Source organism: Erpetoichthys calabaricus, chromosome 2 (assembly GCF_900747795.2).
Source record: "Erpetoichthys calabaricus chromosome 2, fErpCal1.3, whole genome shotgun sequence".
Lineage (NCBI taxonomy): Eukaryota > Metazoa > Chordata > Cladistia > Polypteriformes > Polypteridae > Erpetoichthys > Erpetoichthys calabaricus.
Genome location: NC_041395.2, coordinates 112,688,541 through 112,703,763, shown reverse-complemented (window position 1 = coordinate 112,703,763; position 15,223 = coordinate 112,688,541). Strand labels below are relative to the sequence as shown.

General features: G+C 36.1%; 1 protein-coding gene across 4 annotated transcripts in view; it reads left to right on the top strand.

Annotated features, from left to right (window-relative positions):
* The window catches only part of pik3cb (phosphatidylinositol-4,5-bisphosphate 3-kinase, catalytic subunit beta), a 142,664-nt gene extending 128,952 nt beyond the window's left edge, over positions 1-13,712 (top strand). For all 4 annotated transcript variants that reach the window (XM_028794386.2, XM_028794387.2, XM_051923540.1 and 1 more), the window contains 8 exons: positions 1,502-1,680; positions 2,085-2,194; positions 2,786-2,864; positions 7,189-7,356; positions 8,691-8,814; positions 9,579-9,724; positions 9,871-10,003; positions 11,802-13,712. In XM_028794386.2, the coding sequence (XP_028650219.2) occupies positions 1,502-1,680; positions 2,085-2,194; positions 2,786-2,864; positions 7,189-7,356; positions 8,691-8,814; positions 9,579-9,724; positions 9,871-10,003; positions 11,802-11,939 (1,077 nt within the window). In that variant the 3' untranslated portion in view covers positions 11,940-13,712. The remainder of the gene's footprint in view (positions 1-1,501; positions 1,681-2,084; positions 2,195-2,785; positions 2,865-7,188; positions 7,357-8,690; positions 8,815-9,578; positions 9,725-9,870; positions 10,004-11,801) is intronic.
* Positions 13,713-15,223: the final 1,511 nt, after the last annotated feature.

The window sequence follows — 15,223 nt, the reverse complement described above, 5'->3', positions numbered from 1 at the left end:
TATGTTGTAGAGTAGTCCAAATAGTTTAGAAGTACATATTATTTAACTTGTAAAAACCTGTAACAGTTTTTTTAACTGATGAGTGAAATCCGTCAGTTTAACTATAATTTTGAAAATTGGTCTAAAGGTTGGACATAAGGCTGTATTTTGTTAAAACTAGTAATTTCTGTCTAGCTTTTCCTCTTGGAATAAAAAAAAAGAATGACATTATGGTCTATTTACAGATTTCACATTTCTGTAATATATTTTAAGCAGGGAATGTGGATTAAGGAATTAATTTTTCAGGTTTACAACTACCTTTTCTTTAATAGTTCCAAAACTTTACCGCTACTAAGATGGCAAAGGCCCAAGTAAATTTGTTTAAAACTTTTTACAATGGATTTAAAAATATCACAAAAAATGAAAAATGCATACAAAAAAAAAAGCTTTTTTTATTGCATTACAATTTTTGGCATCTATACCTATGTATACCTATGTTCTGTTTTGTTATTTTCATTATGTTACATTATGGTCAGAAAACTGTCATTATATCTACTGTTCATGAAAATAAAAGCTAAACCTACTTTACTATTTATAAGCATATAGCAAGTTTGAATATTCCATTTATGCTGGTGTCACATTACACGACTTCTAGTCATAAAGGATATCAGACTTGACGACTGCAGTTGGTGATTATGCTACTGGAGGATGTCATATTACATAACAGGTAATCACAAGGAATGACAATCTACATGATTCCATCTAGACTTTCCAGCTCAGTTTCACATTTTGAAAATATTATGTGCTGGACCAGGTTTCTCGCAGCCAGTAGCATGATCTTTGACAGTGCCATTGCTTTACGAATGACTTTGCAGTTACAAGAAGTTCATCCATAATGTCAGCCCTTTTTCCTTTTTTGCAATCTGTCATGGTGTATTAAACGTGAGGAATGAGGTCCAAAATGTGCTTCCCCTGTTTACACGAGGTTGCATAGCATGCATTGTATTTTAAGATGAACCACAGACTGGTTGGCTGGTTGAAATGAATTGCTATGGATGTCAAACCACAGGAATAGAATTCCTCTGATGCTCTAAGATTTTGTAAATTAAGTCTTAAGCTGAAAAGTGCTGGAAAAATTAGTGTGATGGGGCCTTTACATGCGGGCTTGAAAAAGAGCAATTTTAAGCTATCAGTAATAAGTTGGTATTTATCTGTGCATTCTAAAGTTCACCATTTGTTTCAAAATTAAACATTCATGTGTATATAGCATTAAGATTAGCTTACTAAGGATGGCTCTTACAAAGTGGTTTCTGTATTTTAATTGACAGTGGCATGTGCTGAGATGAACTCTGCTTATGACACTAGATTATTTTTTTTGACTACCGGCTTGACCTTCACTCTGCTTATTACCTCATATTTCATAAGTTTTTGATTTTTCTGCCCTGCCATGCTCAAACATGCCTCATATGTCAACCTAAGTTCATGTTCATTTTCTTATTTCACTCTAAACATGGTGATGCAGGTGGAGGCATTGAACAAGCTGAAAGTTGTAAATGAACTCATCAAGTTTGGCACCATTAAAAATGCAAAGAGCAAAGCAAAGGAGGCAATGCTATCTTGCTTGAAGCAAACTGGCTTCACAGAGTCTCTCTCGAGCCTTCCCTCTCCTCTCAATCCCAATATCATACTCTCAGGTTTCAAGTAAGTACTCCAGACATTGCACATGCTATGTATTCTTTTCTTCTTGCAAATTTAAGATAATTTTTCATTGAAAGTACAATAGTGGCTTTTTGCTTAATTGATTATCTGCAGCCATGGTTTGATGTTGATCAAGCCATCATTTAATTTAATTTTAAAACTACACAGTAGGTAAAATTATGATAACCTTAGAAATAAGTTATACTATTCTTGTAAAGCTAATTAAACGAAACCTTGTAAATTTTGTTTTTAATGTAGTATATACAGTTTTTCAAATAAGTGAAACTGATGAAAATGTAACATATTCTCCAATGAATTGTACAGCAACTTATAAAAATGCAGCAGTACTAAAATCACATATGCATTTAACTCTGCTCTTTGTCTTGTCTTTATTCCAATTTTGGAAGTGTGGACAAGTGCAGGTTCATGGATTCCAAAATGAAGCCACTGTGGATTGTATATGAGGACAAACACTTTGGCAATGACTGTCTTGGAATCATTTTCAAAAATGGTGATGGTAAGTGAACTGATAAGCATCATTGTTTGAAAATGCAGGCTTCCTTTCAAAGATATTCATGTGCACATTCTTTTAACTCTCTTAATTCCATTTTAAACGACTCTGGGATGAGTGTATCTTCATGTAGTGACATGAGTTGAAAATAAATTGAATGTAAATATGTAAATGCAATACTTTGTAAAAATGTCCTGCAAACTAAAAATGTCAAGAGTCTATTACAGAGTTTTCCTTGAACAAAATGGATTTAGGGTCTTTGTTCCTGGAGTGTTAGTGTTAATAGATAAAAGTGGCTAACAACCAGAAAAATGATGGACCCACATTTTGTGTGAAAATTTGAAAGTCTGGTATCTTGATCACTGTGTTGTCCAGCTTTGTAGGTCTGACCAGGATGACATGTTTTTGTTCTGTTGGTGGATTCTTTTGTATGCCTGTTTTACTATTAAAATTTTTACTTGTATCCTGACTTATGTAAAATGTAAATGACATAGCAATTTAGACTAAAGAATATTTTTTCAACCTGTAATTTAGTCCTGTACAGTCTTGTTTTTTATGAAAGTAATTAATGTTTTTGCATTGCTTTCCATTTTTCAGATCTACGACAAGATATGCTTACCCTTCAGATCTTACGTCTGATGGACATGCTCTGGAAAGAGGCTGATCTTGACCTCCGGTAAATGCGACTATGTATTACTGTTTGTGCACTACAAAGAGCTGCAGCAGTTTGCCCATTTTTGAAAAGGAGTGTATATCGTGACACCTTTTCAACGCTTTTTTTTTTTTTTTAATATAAATTAGGGGGCTTTGCCCCCTGCTCACTTCGCTCGCCAACCCCTGTGTTTGGTTAATCAGATATACAATTTAAAAAATTTTTTTTCTTTGGAATTGTTTCAATTTCATTACTTGCACTTTTACTTTAAAGCTTCATTAAAAAATATTTTTTGGAGACACATTGTGACAACGCAACATATAACTCCCCTTGAGTGAATATTGTTTCTGTTTCTCTAATAAATAATTCGACTTTTTCTAATGTTTGTCCCTGTGATTTATTGATTGTCATAGCAAAAGCTATTCTCATGGTATACTGTAAACATTTTAATATGAATGACATATCACGATCTCCTTTGGTGTGTAATGTTATTCGCGGAATATATACCTTCCTTTTTGCCTTTTAAAATTTGCATCATTTCTCCGTGATCATCAATATACACCTGACCGAATTGTGTATTCTTTGAAATTTAACTTGTCGTTGCTTTAACTGTTCTGGGACCACAGATTCTCATAGCGTATGGTCCATTATTGTGTAAATCCACGTTTTGTGCATTGAATGATGCGAATGCGAAAAGACTTGTCTACTCTTTGCCTTTTATTTCTGACCTCGATTTGTCCTGCTATTTTTTCAATTACACCTGGTTCTGATGATTAATCACCTTTTGTTTGCGGTAATGCGATCTTTTCTATCTTTTCTTTGATACTGTAGCGATTGACATGATAGTGTCACAAAAGTTTTACTTGAACAATCACTGACTTCCTAACCCCAAACACAACTTTCTAGCACCCTCTCCAACACCCCCCCTTACTGCATCAATCAATACCCCGCTATCAGTCTTCCGTGCTGTACTCTGCCCTCCCTCAATCGGACCTAACAGTCACTTAAAACCAAAAAGCCCTCAGCCTGGCTGGGACGCTACAATACTTTGGAATTTTACTGCTTTCATATTCTGTACCTTTCTCTGCATGTGTATCGTGCCACTGTTTGTTTGAGCCTTTCGAATTCCACTGCTTTCATAATCTATCTGCCTTTTTTTCTCTCCAACGCCTTTGGGTCTCTATTCTCCGTATTGTCCTTATACGCTTTATATGTGCTGAGAGCACATGATCTGTGTGCACTACATGGTTTTACACGATTGAGTGTTTTTTGATGGGTGAGCTTTTACATGATATCTTTTGTAAGTAGGGTGTGTCTTGCAAGAATGTCATGTTCCACGTTCCCGCGAGACGGCCCAGGGACAATGTCTTGGCACCAAGTCTCATGTTTACGGTCCCCGCGAGACGCTCTGTGGCAAGTGTCTTTTGTCTCGCGGGTCTTTTAAATGTCTTCTGAGAAGATCACGTATCGTAGCCTTGCTTTTGCTTTCCAGGATTTTTTTTTTTTTTATAATAGACATCTTTCTTCTCCTAAATCTTAGTCAGTTTCCATTGCCTCACCTAAGGTCTTCCTTTAATCACTTATGTTTTAATAAGTATTGCTTATTGTTAATATCTTTTTTGGGTAGAACATCAGTCCATTACTGGTTAGTGGCCAGTGTCGTCGTTTTGTCAATATGTTCAGTAAGATCTTTTGCAACAACCACGCTAGGCATGTGGTTGGAGAAAGACAGTGCAGTATCATAGATATTTGAATGCTGTTCCTTTTGATAAAAAGAAAAAAAAATCATTGTGAAGTCTCTATAATTCATTCCTGCTGACATCCAACTTAAAGCACTTCGAAAAGGAAGGAAGATGAAGCTGAATTGCCAAGAGCTGCTTATAGATCTGTCAACAGAAGCAAAATGAAGCCATTTGCAAAGGAGGAGGTTATAAAGAACAGGATGAGGTGGAATAGGCCCAACAGACATGTCCTCCAGCTGACTCCTGTCAAATGTACTTAATGACAAGCATGTTTTTTTTTTTTTTCCTTTGACCCTCTGGGACACAGCACTTTCATCCTTATTCACTTTTGAAAAAGCATGTAATTTGGAGTGAAGCCCAAGAAAAGTTGTAAGCTGAGCAGATTTTTTTGGTTGTGGAGAGGTGCCAGCCTGACCCTGGGACTTTCTGTTGCTTGACTGAGCTTTGTCACATAGTGATAAGACAGTGGTTTTTGTAATGCTAGGATTTCTTGCTGAAATCATGTCAGTCCTTAAGAAATGAACTTTTACAACACTCCCCGCTCTCCATCTTTTGGGCTTGTGTTCAGATTAACAATGCTAGACAGTTGCAAGATACAGAGTTTCAAATTAATTGTGTCAAATGAATACTGATTTAATATTCTGAAAAACAAAGTTTTGCTCGTTTGTTTTAACCTTTAAGTCAAGATTCAGATAGAGCAAAAACATTAGCTTTTTGTCTAATTTTTACTCTGACATGAACTTGAATGTTTTAGTGTAGTTTAGTTTCATTTTTTTGCTTTATAATTATCAATCTATTTGCTTTGTCCTGACCGAGTTAATCTTTATGTTGTGTCTTTTAAAACAAGCACTATTTATGAGGCTTGTAGGAAAGCTTCCTCTAAATATACTTGCTTTGGTCACAGCAAGTATCCATTCCTCAGATAAGTATGGTTTTAGATAACTCAGTTATATCAGAGCTTTTATATATCTATATATATAAAATCCCTATGTGCGTCCAGGTGTCCGTGTGTGGGTGTCTTCTGGTGAAGTGCGCATGCGCGGGGCACGGTGCGATGCACGATATTACTGTCAGAGAAAGTTAGAGGTGTTTTACGGAAATACAAACCAGTATTACTGCGAGAGGAAATTAAAGGTACACAATACAGTGACGCATATTACAGCCACATACAAGCCAGTATTACTGTCAGAGGAGATTAAAGGCATATTACCGACATGCACGCCTGTATTACCGCCAGAGAAAATTAAAGGTATATTACGGACGTACAAGCCAGCGGACGTACAAGACGGTATCCTTCAATAAGGGCACGCACAGGCATCCTTCAATAAGGGCGCGCACAAAAAGGACGAGCCTCAATTGGGCGCAGCGAATAAAGGCGCGCGTAATTAAAGATCTGCACCTTTGTTGCTCTTCACATATTCCAGAGCCATTTGAACTAAATTATCTACGAACGCCTTTATTCGCCGCACTCAATTGAGGTCGCCCTTTTGAAGCTCGCCTTTTTGTGCGCACCCTTATTGAATAGAGCCGTACAAGACAGTATTACTGTCACAGAAAATTAAAGACACACAATACACGGCGGCAGCCCACGAAGAACGGTCAGCTCAGCAAGTAAACATCAACAAAAGAAAGGCTGAAAGAAAGAAAAATACGACCAAGAAAAAGAATGAGGTCAAAGTCCTTTGCCATTTAATATAGACTGTTCCTACTAATGTTTATGCACTACTGTTCTAGCGTCCGTTATTGTAATGGGCTAAATGACTAGTACTTTAATATAATGGACAAAAAAATGTCAGAATGTTGGGCTCCCAATCAGTAAAAAAAAACTCACCATACTCGTGTTTGACAATAACATATATATGATATAAAATCAAATTAATCAGTATTAAAAGCCATGTGAAGCACACTTGGATGTTTTTTTCCAGTGGTGTTTAGACATGAATGTTTGTGACGTTCCCTACAGGTTCCCTACACAAGACCTCTGTCTTGTGCTGTATGGTAGTAGTTGAAGTAGACTAAGCAGCCCATTTCATCTTGTTGTCCAATGTTCTATTCTAGCATTTTAGTCAGGATCTCAACTGTTATTCTTCTCCTCTAAGGAATCAACCGCTATGTTATCAGCATTCCGTACTTTCTGCCAACTATCTTGACTTATGTAGATGCAGCATCACTAAAAGCTTTCACATCCATCAGCCCAGTGATTTCAAGCATGTTTGTATTTTAAAGAGAAGGACATAATAGTTCACATAGAGTGGGATTGAGAAACATTTTTAGAGATCCATTTGCATTGTAACCAAGCAAAAGTGCTGCCACCAAGTAAGAAATGTTACCTATGCAGCCTTTACTCTGAAAACCTTACAAAACTGATCGAATAGCTACTTAATAATTTTTGATCAAATCTTTAGGACACAAAAAAAGCAAACATCACTTTTAACATGTAATACAGTATATTAACCTAATGCTTGACACCATCAACAATTAGATTTTTTTTTCTTTGCTGTGTTGTTTAAGTTTTTCCTGTTTACACTATTCTGTCTTGAAATGAAAGTACTGCTTCAGTATTGCCATTCTGATTCATTTCAAAATGTTATATATTTTTATTTAAGAGTTGTGCCTTATGGATGTCTTGCTACTGGAGACAAATCTGGTCTGATTGAAGTTGTTCCAGCATCAGAGACCATTGCCAATATTCAGTTGACAAACAGTAATGTCGCTGCAACTGCTGCTTTTAACAAAGATGCTTTGCTCAATTGGCTCAAGGAGAAGAATTCTGGGTAAGGCTTCCTTACACTTGTGAAAATATTTGTTCTTGCTGCACAAAATTAATGGAATATTGTGAAAACATTACTAGATGTTTTTACAGTATATTCGCTAGAACAGAGTCTTGTAATGTTTGAATGAAAACTCTTTGCTATTTGACTTGCTTACATTTGTAGACTGTGGGAGGACAACCATAAGACCGTGATGAAAATATGCAAGCTTTATACAGAATGCGCTTTGGAATTTCTTGTTTGTAAGCATTACCACTGTAGTAGCCTAACTTCGTAGCATAATAAACCAAAACCAATTTAATAATTTGTCAGAAAATGTCAGGATATTGTCAAATGCCCATAATATAGTAAAATTCTTAATTGCATGTCTCCCTCAGACTAGTGACAGAAGTATGGCACTCTCAACAAGCAGAAAAGGCCATGAATACAACTTCAAACATTGAGTGCAACACAAATAATATATATACAGCATATACAGTACATTGTGTATTTTGCATATTTACAGTACAATTTTATTTGTCAATGTGAGGGTTAAGTAATTTTATGATGTATGGATAAAAGTTTCTGTTGTGAAGAAGAGAGAAATGACTGTACAGTTTGCCTTTCTACGGCAGTTTTAGCTACATAGTGTATACCGTGAAATGAAGCAAGCTGTGATCCAGTAATTCTCTGAGCTGACTTTACACCCATTACATTGATTTGCATCCTGAGCTGAACTTGTGTCACATCAGTATGTTATATAGCCAGTGAGTATGGATTCAATTGTGCAGCTGCAGAAGTTGATGAACATAGATGGAGACATTTGGGCTTTCCTCAAACTTACAAGGAAGTAAAGGTGTTTGTGAACCTTGTTGACTGTAGCTGAGATTTGTTGTGTCCTCTTTGTGTAGTTTGTGAAAATTAAAGCTGTTCACCCTCTCCACAGCATCTTCCCAGATAGTAAATAACTAATATTCCAGTCTGTCTCTTTCTATCCTGAAGTCTATGACCATCTTGTTGGTTTTGCTGACACAGATGGAGAAGAAGATTGTTGTCTTGGCACACTGTGTCAGAAGGCAGATTGGGTGTCTGTAAGCCATCTCATCATTGTAGGTTATCAGGCCTATGATGGATGGCCATCAGAAAAATAATAATGGTAAATTTAATAATTTATTGTATCAATATGGTGTTCATCTTTAGGATATGATTGCAAATCTTCATATCTGGCCATTCACATTATGAATCTAATATATCAAGCAAGTGTGCTTTTTGGAAATTTTGTGTATACACCCGCATACAATAAATATTCTATGAACATTTTTTTTAATCTTTTTTTTTCTTTCTCTCTCCAAATTTAGAGATGCTTTAGATCGAGCTATTGAGGAGTTTACACTATCTTGTGCTGGCTACTGTGTGGCAACTTATGTTCTTGGCATTGGCGACCGCCATAATGACAATATTATGGTCAGAAGCACAGGACAGGTAAGAAGACACAAGATTTTATGTCAAATTATTAAATGTGCTCATTCCTGTTGGGTGTTCCTGTTTACTGTTTTTACATTTTAAGTAAATAATCAGAGCAAATATACTAAGACCCAACAGCATACTTGAACTAGATTTCTGATAAAGTCATCATATCTCTGTGTTTAGTGCCTACCTGATTACCCTTAAAAATGTCCCCGCCGGATCCACAACTCCCATCATTAATCATTATTACTGGGAACACACAGAAGGAATGTAAACATGAACAAATCTGTGACAGGAAAAGTAATGGATGCTAACACTGACCAACATTTATTTCAGCTTAATACAATGATCATTTAAGTAAAAATGATGGATTTACAGTGAACATCCACACCAGGATTGGATTTTGCCTTGCAGTAGCTACTGATGGGCTACATTATGCTACCTGCAACACTGAATTGCATTAAGAGTGGTATGAAATTGGATAGGTATATTGTCAAAAAGTTTGATATTTATCTTCCACTCATTTGCTGAGTTTATTTTGAAATGGTCTATTTCTTTCCCGTACACAGCCATACTATTGTAAAACATGGTTTATTCAGAATAACATGTCTATCTGGGCAGACTTTTAAACTATCCTGAATTTGCATCTCAAAACTGTATAGTAGGAGAAATATGTTTGTTATATGAGTTAGACCTATACAACTTAGAGCTTGTCTTGTGTGTTTATTTTTTTTTTTATTTTAAAACAAACTTCACACTAACACCTTTGACTTTTCTAGCTTTTTCACATCGACTTTGGCCATATCCTTGGGAATTTCAAGTCCAAGTTTGGAATTAAAAGGGAGCGGGTGCCTTTTATTCTCACCTATGACTTCATCCATGTTATTCAGCAAGGAAAAACTGGCAACACTGAGAAGTTTGGCAGGTGGACTTTTTTTAATATATATATTCTTTGTGTGTTATAGTACAGCCTGCTTATTAGGGTTAAATAGTGCCAGGGCTACATGCAGTCATTACCTTGTAATTTAGTAGATTTTAATTTGAAATGGTTTACTTTTATGGCCCTGACAGGTTTCGCCAGTACTGTGAAGATGCCTATTTAATTCTCAGGAAGAATGGAAACCTGATTATTACACTGTTTGCTCTGATGCTAACAGCTGGCTTACCTGAGTTAACATCTGTCAAAGATATTCAGTACCTAAAGGTATGCTACTGGGCTTTGTTTGTGTGCACCACATATTGAAATTCTAACTTTTGTGTTCTGGAATTCAGACCTAGGGCATCCCAGCTGATTTCCTTCAAACCATATTCATTGAATGTGTTAAAAAAATGTAAGGTCAAAAGTTTACAAGGTGCACGGTATATATGTATAAACAGTTTATTGATTCAAGTTAAGCTTTATTTCATGTGTATGACTTCAAATCTGAATTCCAGTGATCCAACTGTGGATATTTTTCTGACTGCAGGGAATCTGCACGTCTTTTTAATTGCATATTCTTCAAATCTGACAGATTCTTTTTCTGCCTTGTAGTTAAATAATTTAAATTTTCCATCCACAGTGTCATAAGTATGACACTGACCACCAGTGTTCAGTGCCTTCTGTATTTATGGTCTGAACTTATCCACCCCCACAGCCTTGCCTCTTCATTGACCTCAGCCACAGAAATGTACTGATCCCTCCAGATGTTTCTGCCATGGTTTCCTCTATACAGGGTGTTTCTACTGGCTTCAGGAATTGCTCAGTGTTCCTTACAAATCTCAGCAGTATACCTAGCTGATGTCAGCATTTCCCCATGCTTACTTAGAGCAGCTGGGACCCTGTCTCATTTATCCTTCCTAATTTTTTAAATCCTTGGCCAATGTCTGATTGATACTGACAGCAGTAATTCTTTGTGCCTATTTATACTATTTTACACCTAGTTTGCTAAAGTTGCTGCTTTTTTGGTGCACTAACCCACATTCATATTCAGAAACCATCCTAACGCTACTTTGAAGGCCACCTCCTTTCTTCTTCTTCTTCTTTTGGCTAATCCCATTAGGGGTCGCCACAGTGGAATCTGGTGTAAATCATTTGGATAGAAAGTTGGTAAAAGATGGCACAGTTGCCACAACTGCCCTTTCAGCTACAGATCCTTGCAGCTGCTACTACTACTAAGGTATCAAATTAGGGTCAACTCAGACTTGGGGTGCCCAACCTTCCTTGTATTTTAAATGGAATCATTACATTGGAATGTAGGATATGAAAATAGTTATTTTGATAATGTACTTGTTTTTGTTCAGTAAGAACATATTAGTCTTGCAGACAAAAGTATATGTTAAGATTCCACTCGAAATTTTACTATACCAAAAAGGATGTCTGTTGTTTATCACTGCATTCAGATGATTCCAAATTATTCACTAAGGCACGTTTATCTTATTTGTTTCAATGTAACAGATACAGGCTAATAAAAAAGTGAAACAAAATTGTTTCCAGGGTTTGTGCTAGTGATAATTGTGCCTCTACTTCCTTCTGTATAATGCTAACCAAAGAGCCTTTGTGTTTTAGACAACAAAATTGTTCATCTGTAGTTATTACCTAGTGACCAAACGTAACCGTTAATATTCAAATTAATAAGGAGGGCAAGATGCAGTATAATTTATTTGCTCAGTAATATATAATATCAAACATCTGTGGAGATTGAGAAGGAAATGCAGCGTTTACTTGGTTTGTGCAGAAATGTGCATGATAAACCAACATAACCGTGTTTACTGTGGGGGGGGGGGGCACGTTTTCAAAGATTTTCTTTTTCTCTCGCACACAAGTTGGTACAGTTACCTTGTGGCAATGCTAATCTTAAAACATTGTCAAAGGCTAACTTTTCATAATTTAACCACTTGTTATCATCTCCTCTAATTCATAGGGTATTATTATGTTAAGTCATTATTGCCCATAATAAATTATTATTTTTCCATTTTGTCATCAGCCATTTTTAATGTATACAACTTATTTTATTATGTATTAGGATACACTGGCTTTGGGGAAAACTGATGATGAGGCACTGAAGCAATTTCGGCAGAAGTTTGATGAAGCCCTCCGAGAGAGTTGGACTACAAAAGTGAACTGGATGGCCCATAATGTGGCCAAAGACAAGCGATCCTAATGGTTACTGCCATCTATTCACACCACTTGGGAAGACAATGTAGAAAAATAGGGACAGTTGAAGGAGTGGACCAAAAAAGCCGTCGAGAAGATGGACTGCAAGTGTATCGGTTGTTGTGCTCTGAGAGTGGCTCTTTTGTTAAAATTTTCACTGATACTCTCGACATAATTTAGGACGCTGTATATAGTGGGGTATTTGCTGTTGTTGCACTCAGAGGATTTTATCACGCCCTTAATGGAAAAAATAATATAAATTGTGAGGAACATGTGCAATTATGCATTTCTAAAGGGGTGCAATTCTACTTCTAACACTGTATTGCAAAGGAGGCTTTATTATGTTTGAAAAATTGCACAGTTATTCCAGCTTATCAAAGTATTTAAATCGCTGGATGAAAGGGTTTTTAACTTAATTTTTTTTCCAATTGAGGCAGTTTGCTGTATGTGATTTCTGTGTGTGTGTGTGAGAGAGAGAGAGAGAGAGAGAGTGCGTGAGCATGTGTGCATGTGCGTAAAATATTCATAAAAGTAGTAGATTATTTTATAAGAATGATCAGAGCGGTTGCTGTTGTGCTTTGGCCTTTCTTTGCAGGAAAGCTTCAGCAGTGGATCTGTGAAAAATCTAATTTCTGAAGCTACTGGCTCATTATGGAAAGTTCTCTTGAAGATGATGGTTTTTTTCTGTATATTGACCTTTTTTTATTTTTAAAAGAGTGTCATGCAAGATTATCCAGATTTTTTTTTTTACAGCCTTTTTATCGTTTTGCTGCAAAAAAAAAAAAAAAAAAAAAAGCAGTTGCCTAATCTGAGAGTTGATGCTGCCATGCATGGTCTCTGCCTCAAAATCCTGGCCACTCCAAAACTGCATTTCACCTAAATGAGCATTTCATTCACTCTCTGAAACATAACATTCAGTAAGTAAAGTCTTGACAGCTGGTCTTCTCTTCAGAGAGATGATACATATTTGTTTATTACTGTAAATGTGTATTTAATTTTTATGCAGTATGCTACATTAAGGAATTTTGTGAACAGTTTAAGGTGTTTGAAAATCTTACCTGATTTGCTTGTGCACTTGCATCTTTACTGCCACCTGTTGTTCATGTGCTGAATCTCCCTCATTTGTCTACAGCAGGTCTTGCCTTCTTTAACAGTTTTAAGCCCAGTGTTTTTGTTTGTCACACTTACAATAATTTAATACTCATTTAAAGACTCGCTGCATTTTTCTTTTCTGACTGCTCAAGTTATAGTGTTTAGTAGATGTATTAAGAATGAGTAGTTTTTGAATTTATTAAATATTTTTATATCTGCTGGTAAAAAAAAAAAAAACAACAAAAAACAAATCAATGCCAAAAAGCAGTAAAGAAATCAGATAAATTTTCTTCCAGGTGAAGCCACTTAAATGAAAATTGTTGATGTGCTTTTTTTAAAATTTAATTGATTGAAATAAATGTGAGGCAGAGATCAGTACATTGAAACATATCTTTGAATTGGAAGTTTGTATTTCTTTTTACTAATTTATTTCTAAAGGTACTCATTTGGAGGTGTTCTTCCAATTTCGGCTGTTTTGTGCCATGTAGTTTCTAAGAAACTTCATGTTTCATTTTATTGCTGATTTTTTTTTTTTTTTTTTTTCCTATTGCATTTTTTTTTTGTAATGCAACCCCACTTGCTCCTAGCTGCCAATATTAATTTCTGTTGGCAAGTGTAAACACTGAACATATTCTGATTTGTATATTTTGTGTGTGCAAATTTTATTAAAGCCCTTTTTTAAAATCTGTTTTCTGCATTTCATCCAATAATGGTGTTTTTGATGTACTAAGATTTTTTGTTCTTCTCTGATATCAGTAACAGTTGCACATTTTTTTGACAGGGGAAACATCATATAGTGGCCCTGCACCTGCACAAATAGTTGTTTACAGATAATAAAAATACCGGGGGCAAAACTGAGCTTTGCCAGTACATACAGTATACCCTCTATCCGAGCTCTAAAAGGTTTATAGGGTGGACAATTTTACAATTTCATCAACCCAAGTCAAGCACAAATTTAGTCAACAGTGCAAGTCAGTCTTCATATTTATTGATTACTCTTTTACAATGAATAGGCCAAGATTTAGTCTCTCAGGTATGCTCCAAGATTCTCAAAGAGACATGCATGAAGTCTGCAGAAGTCTAGATCTGCAGTGGAATTAGTCTCAATAAATATAGTCTACATGATAGGACAGGAATTTAATTTTGTCCACTTCTGGAGGCTTCAAGTGCCCAGGGAAATGGCCAGGTCAATCTGTGGTGCATGATCTGAACTTACCATCACTACTGCACAGACAGCGAACTAAATGGAGCTCTTTGTTTAAACAAGAGGTGCCACTCACTGTTTGTATTTCCAGGGCATCCTTACCATGCCATCTCAGGGCAGATAGATGGGTTGCCAGGTGTATAAAACCATCCCAATTAATTTACGAAATATTGGCTAAGGTCAGGAATATGTACTTGGTCAATGATTTTAAGAAGCTAGTGCATGCTTTTATTTCTTCTAGACTTGATTACTGTAATACCCTGCTGACCGGGCATTCCACTGAGGTGCACAATAAACTTCAGCTGGTACAAAATGGCACTGACAGAGTTCTTGCAAGGACTAAGAAAAGGGAACATATTAGTCCTGTCTTAGCTGCCATACATTGGCTACCAGTCAAATTTCATAGAGGCTATACAGTTCTACTACTCCCCTAAAAGGCGATTCATTATCTGGCCCGTAAAAAATTTAATTTAAAATTTAAATTTTTTTTTTATTATTTTTGTATAACCCTTCTTGGCCATTAATATCACTGGATGCTTGCCTGGTATGTGTGCCTCAAGTTGGGGGAAAAAAAAATGATTACAGACTAGCTTTAGCTTAGTCTCTCCATGGCTGGCCAAGCAGTCTGTGGCTTCATGGATGCCTGCCTTCTCACAAAGACACCATGAACGTAGGTCTGGCATCCACAACAGAAACCTATCGGCTACCATGCCACCTTCTTCTTTACGTCTCTTTAAAGTAGGGTTTTGAAGGTATAGTTATTTTGAATTCCAAAAAAGTGAAGTAACATTTTAAAAATACTGTATACACTTGCTGTCTAAGACATGTTGAAATCAAAGTGATCAACAGTGTTAACCGTGCACAAGTTTTTAGAATGTATTTTGTAATGCATGTATTAATAAAAAATGCATTTCATTTCTCATTCCAATTGATGGCACATCACAAACATTTGTAGTGATAGAAGGCATGGCATATGTTATTCCAACAGATGGTGC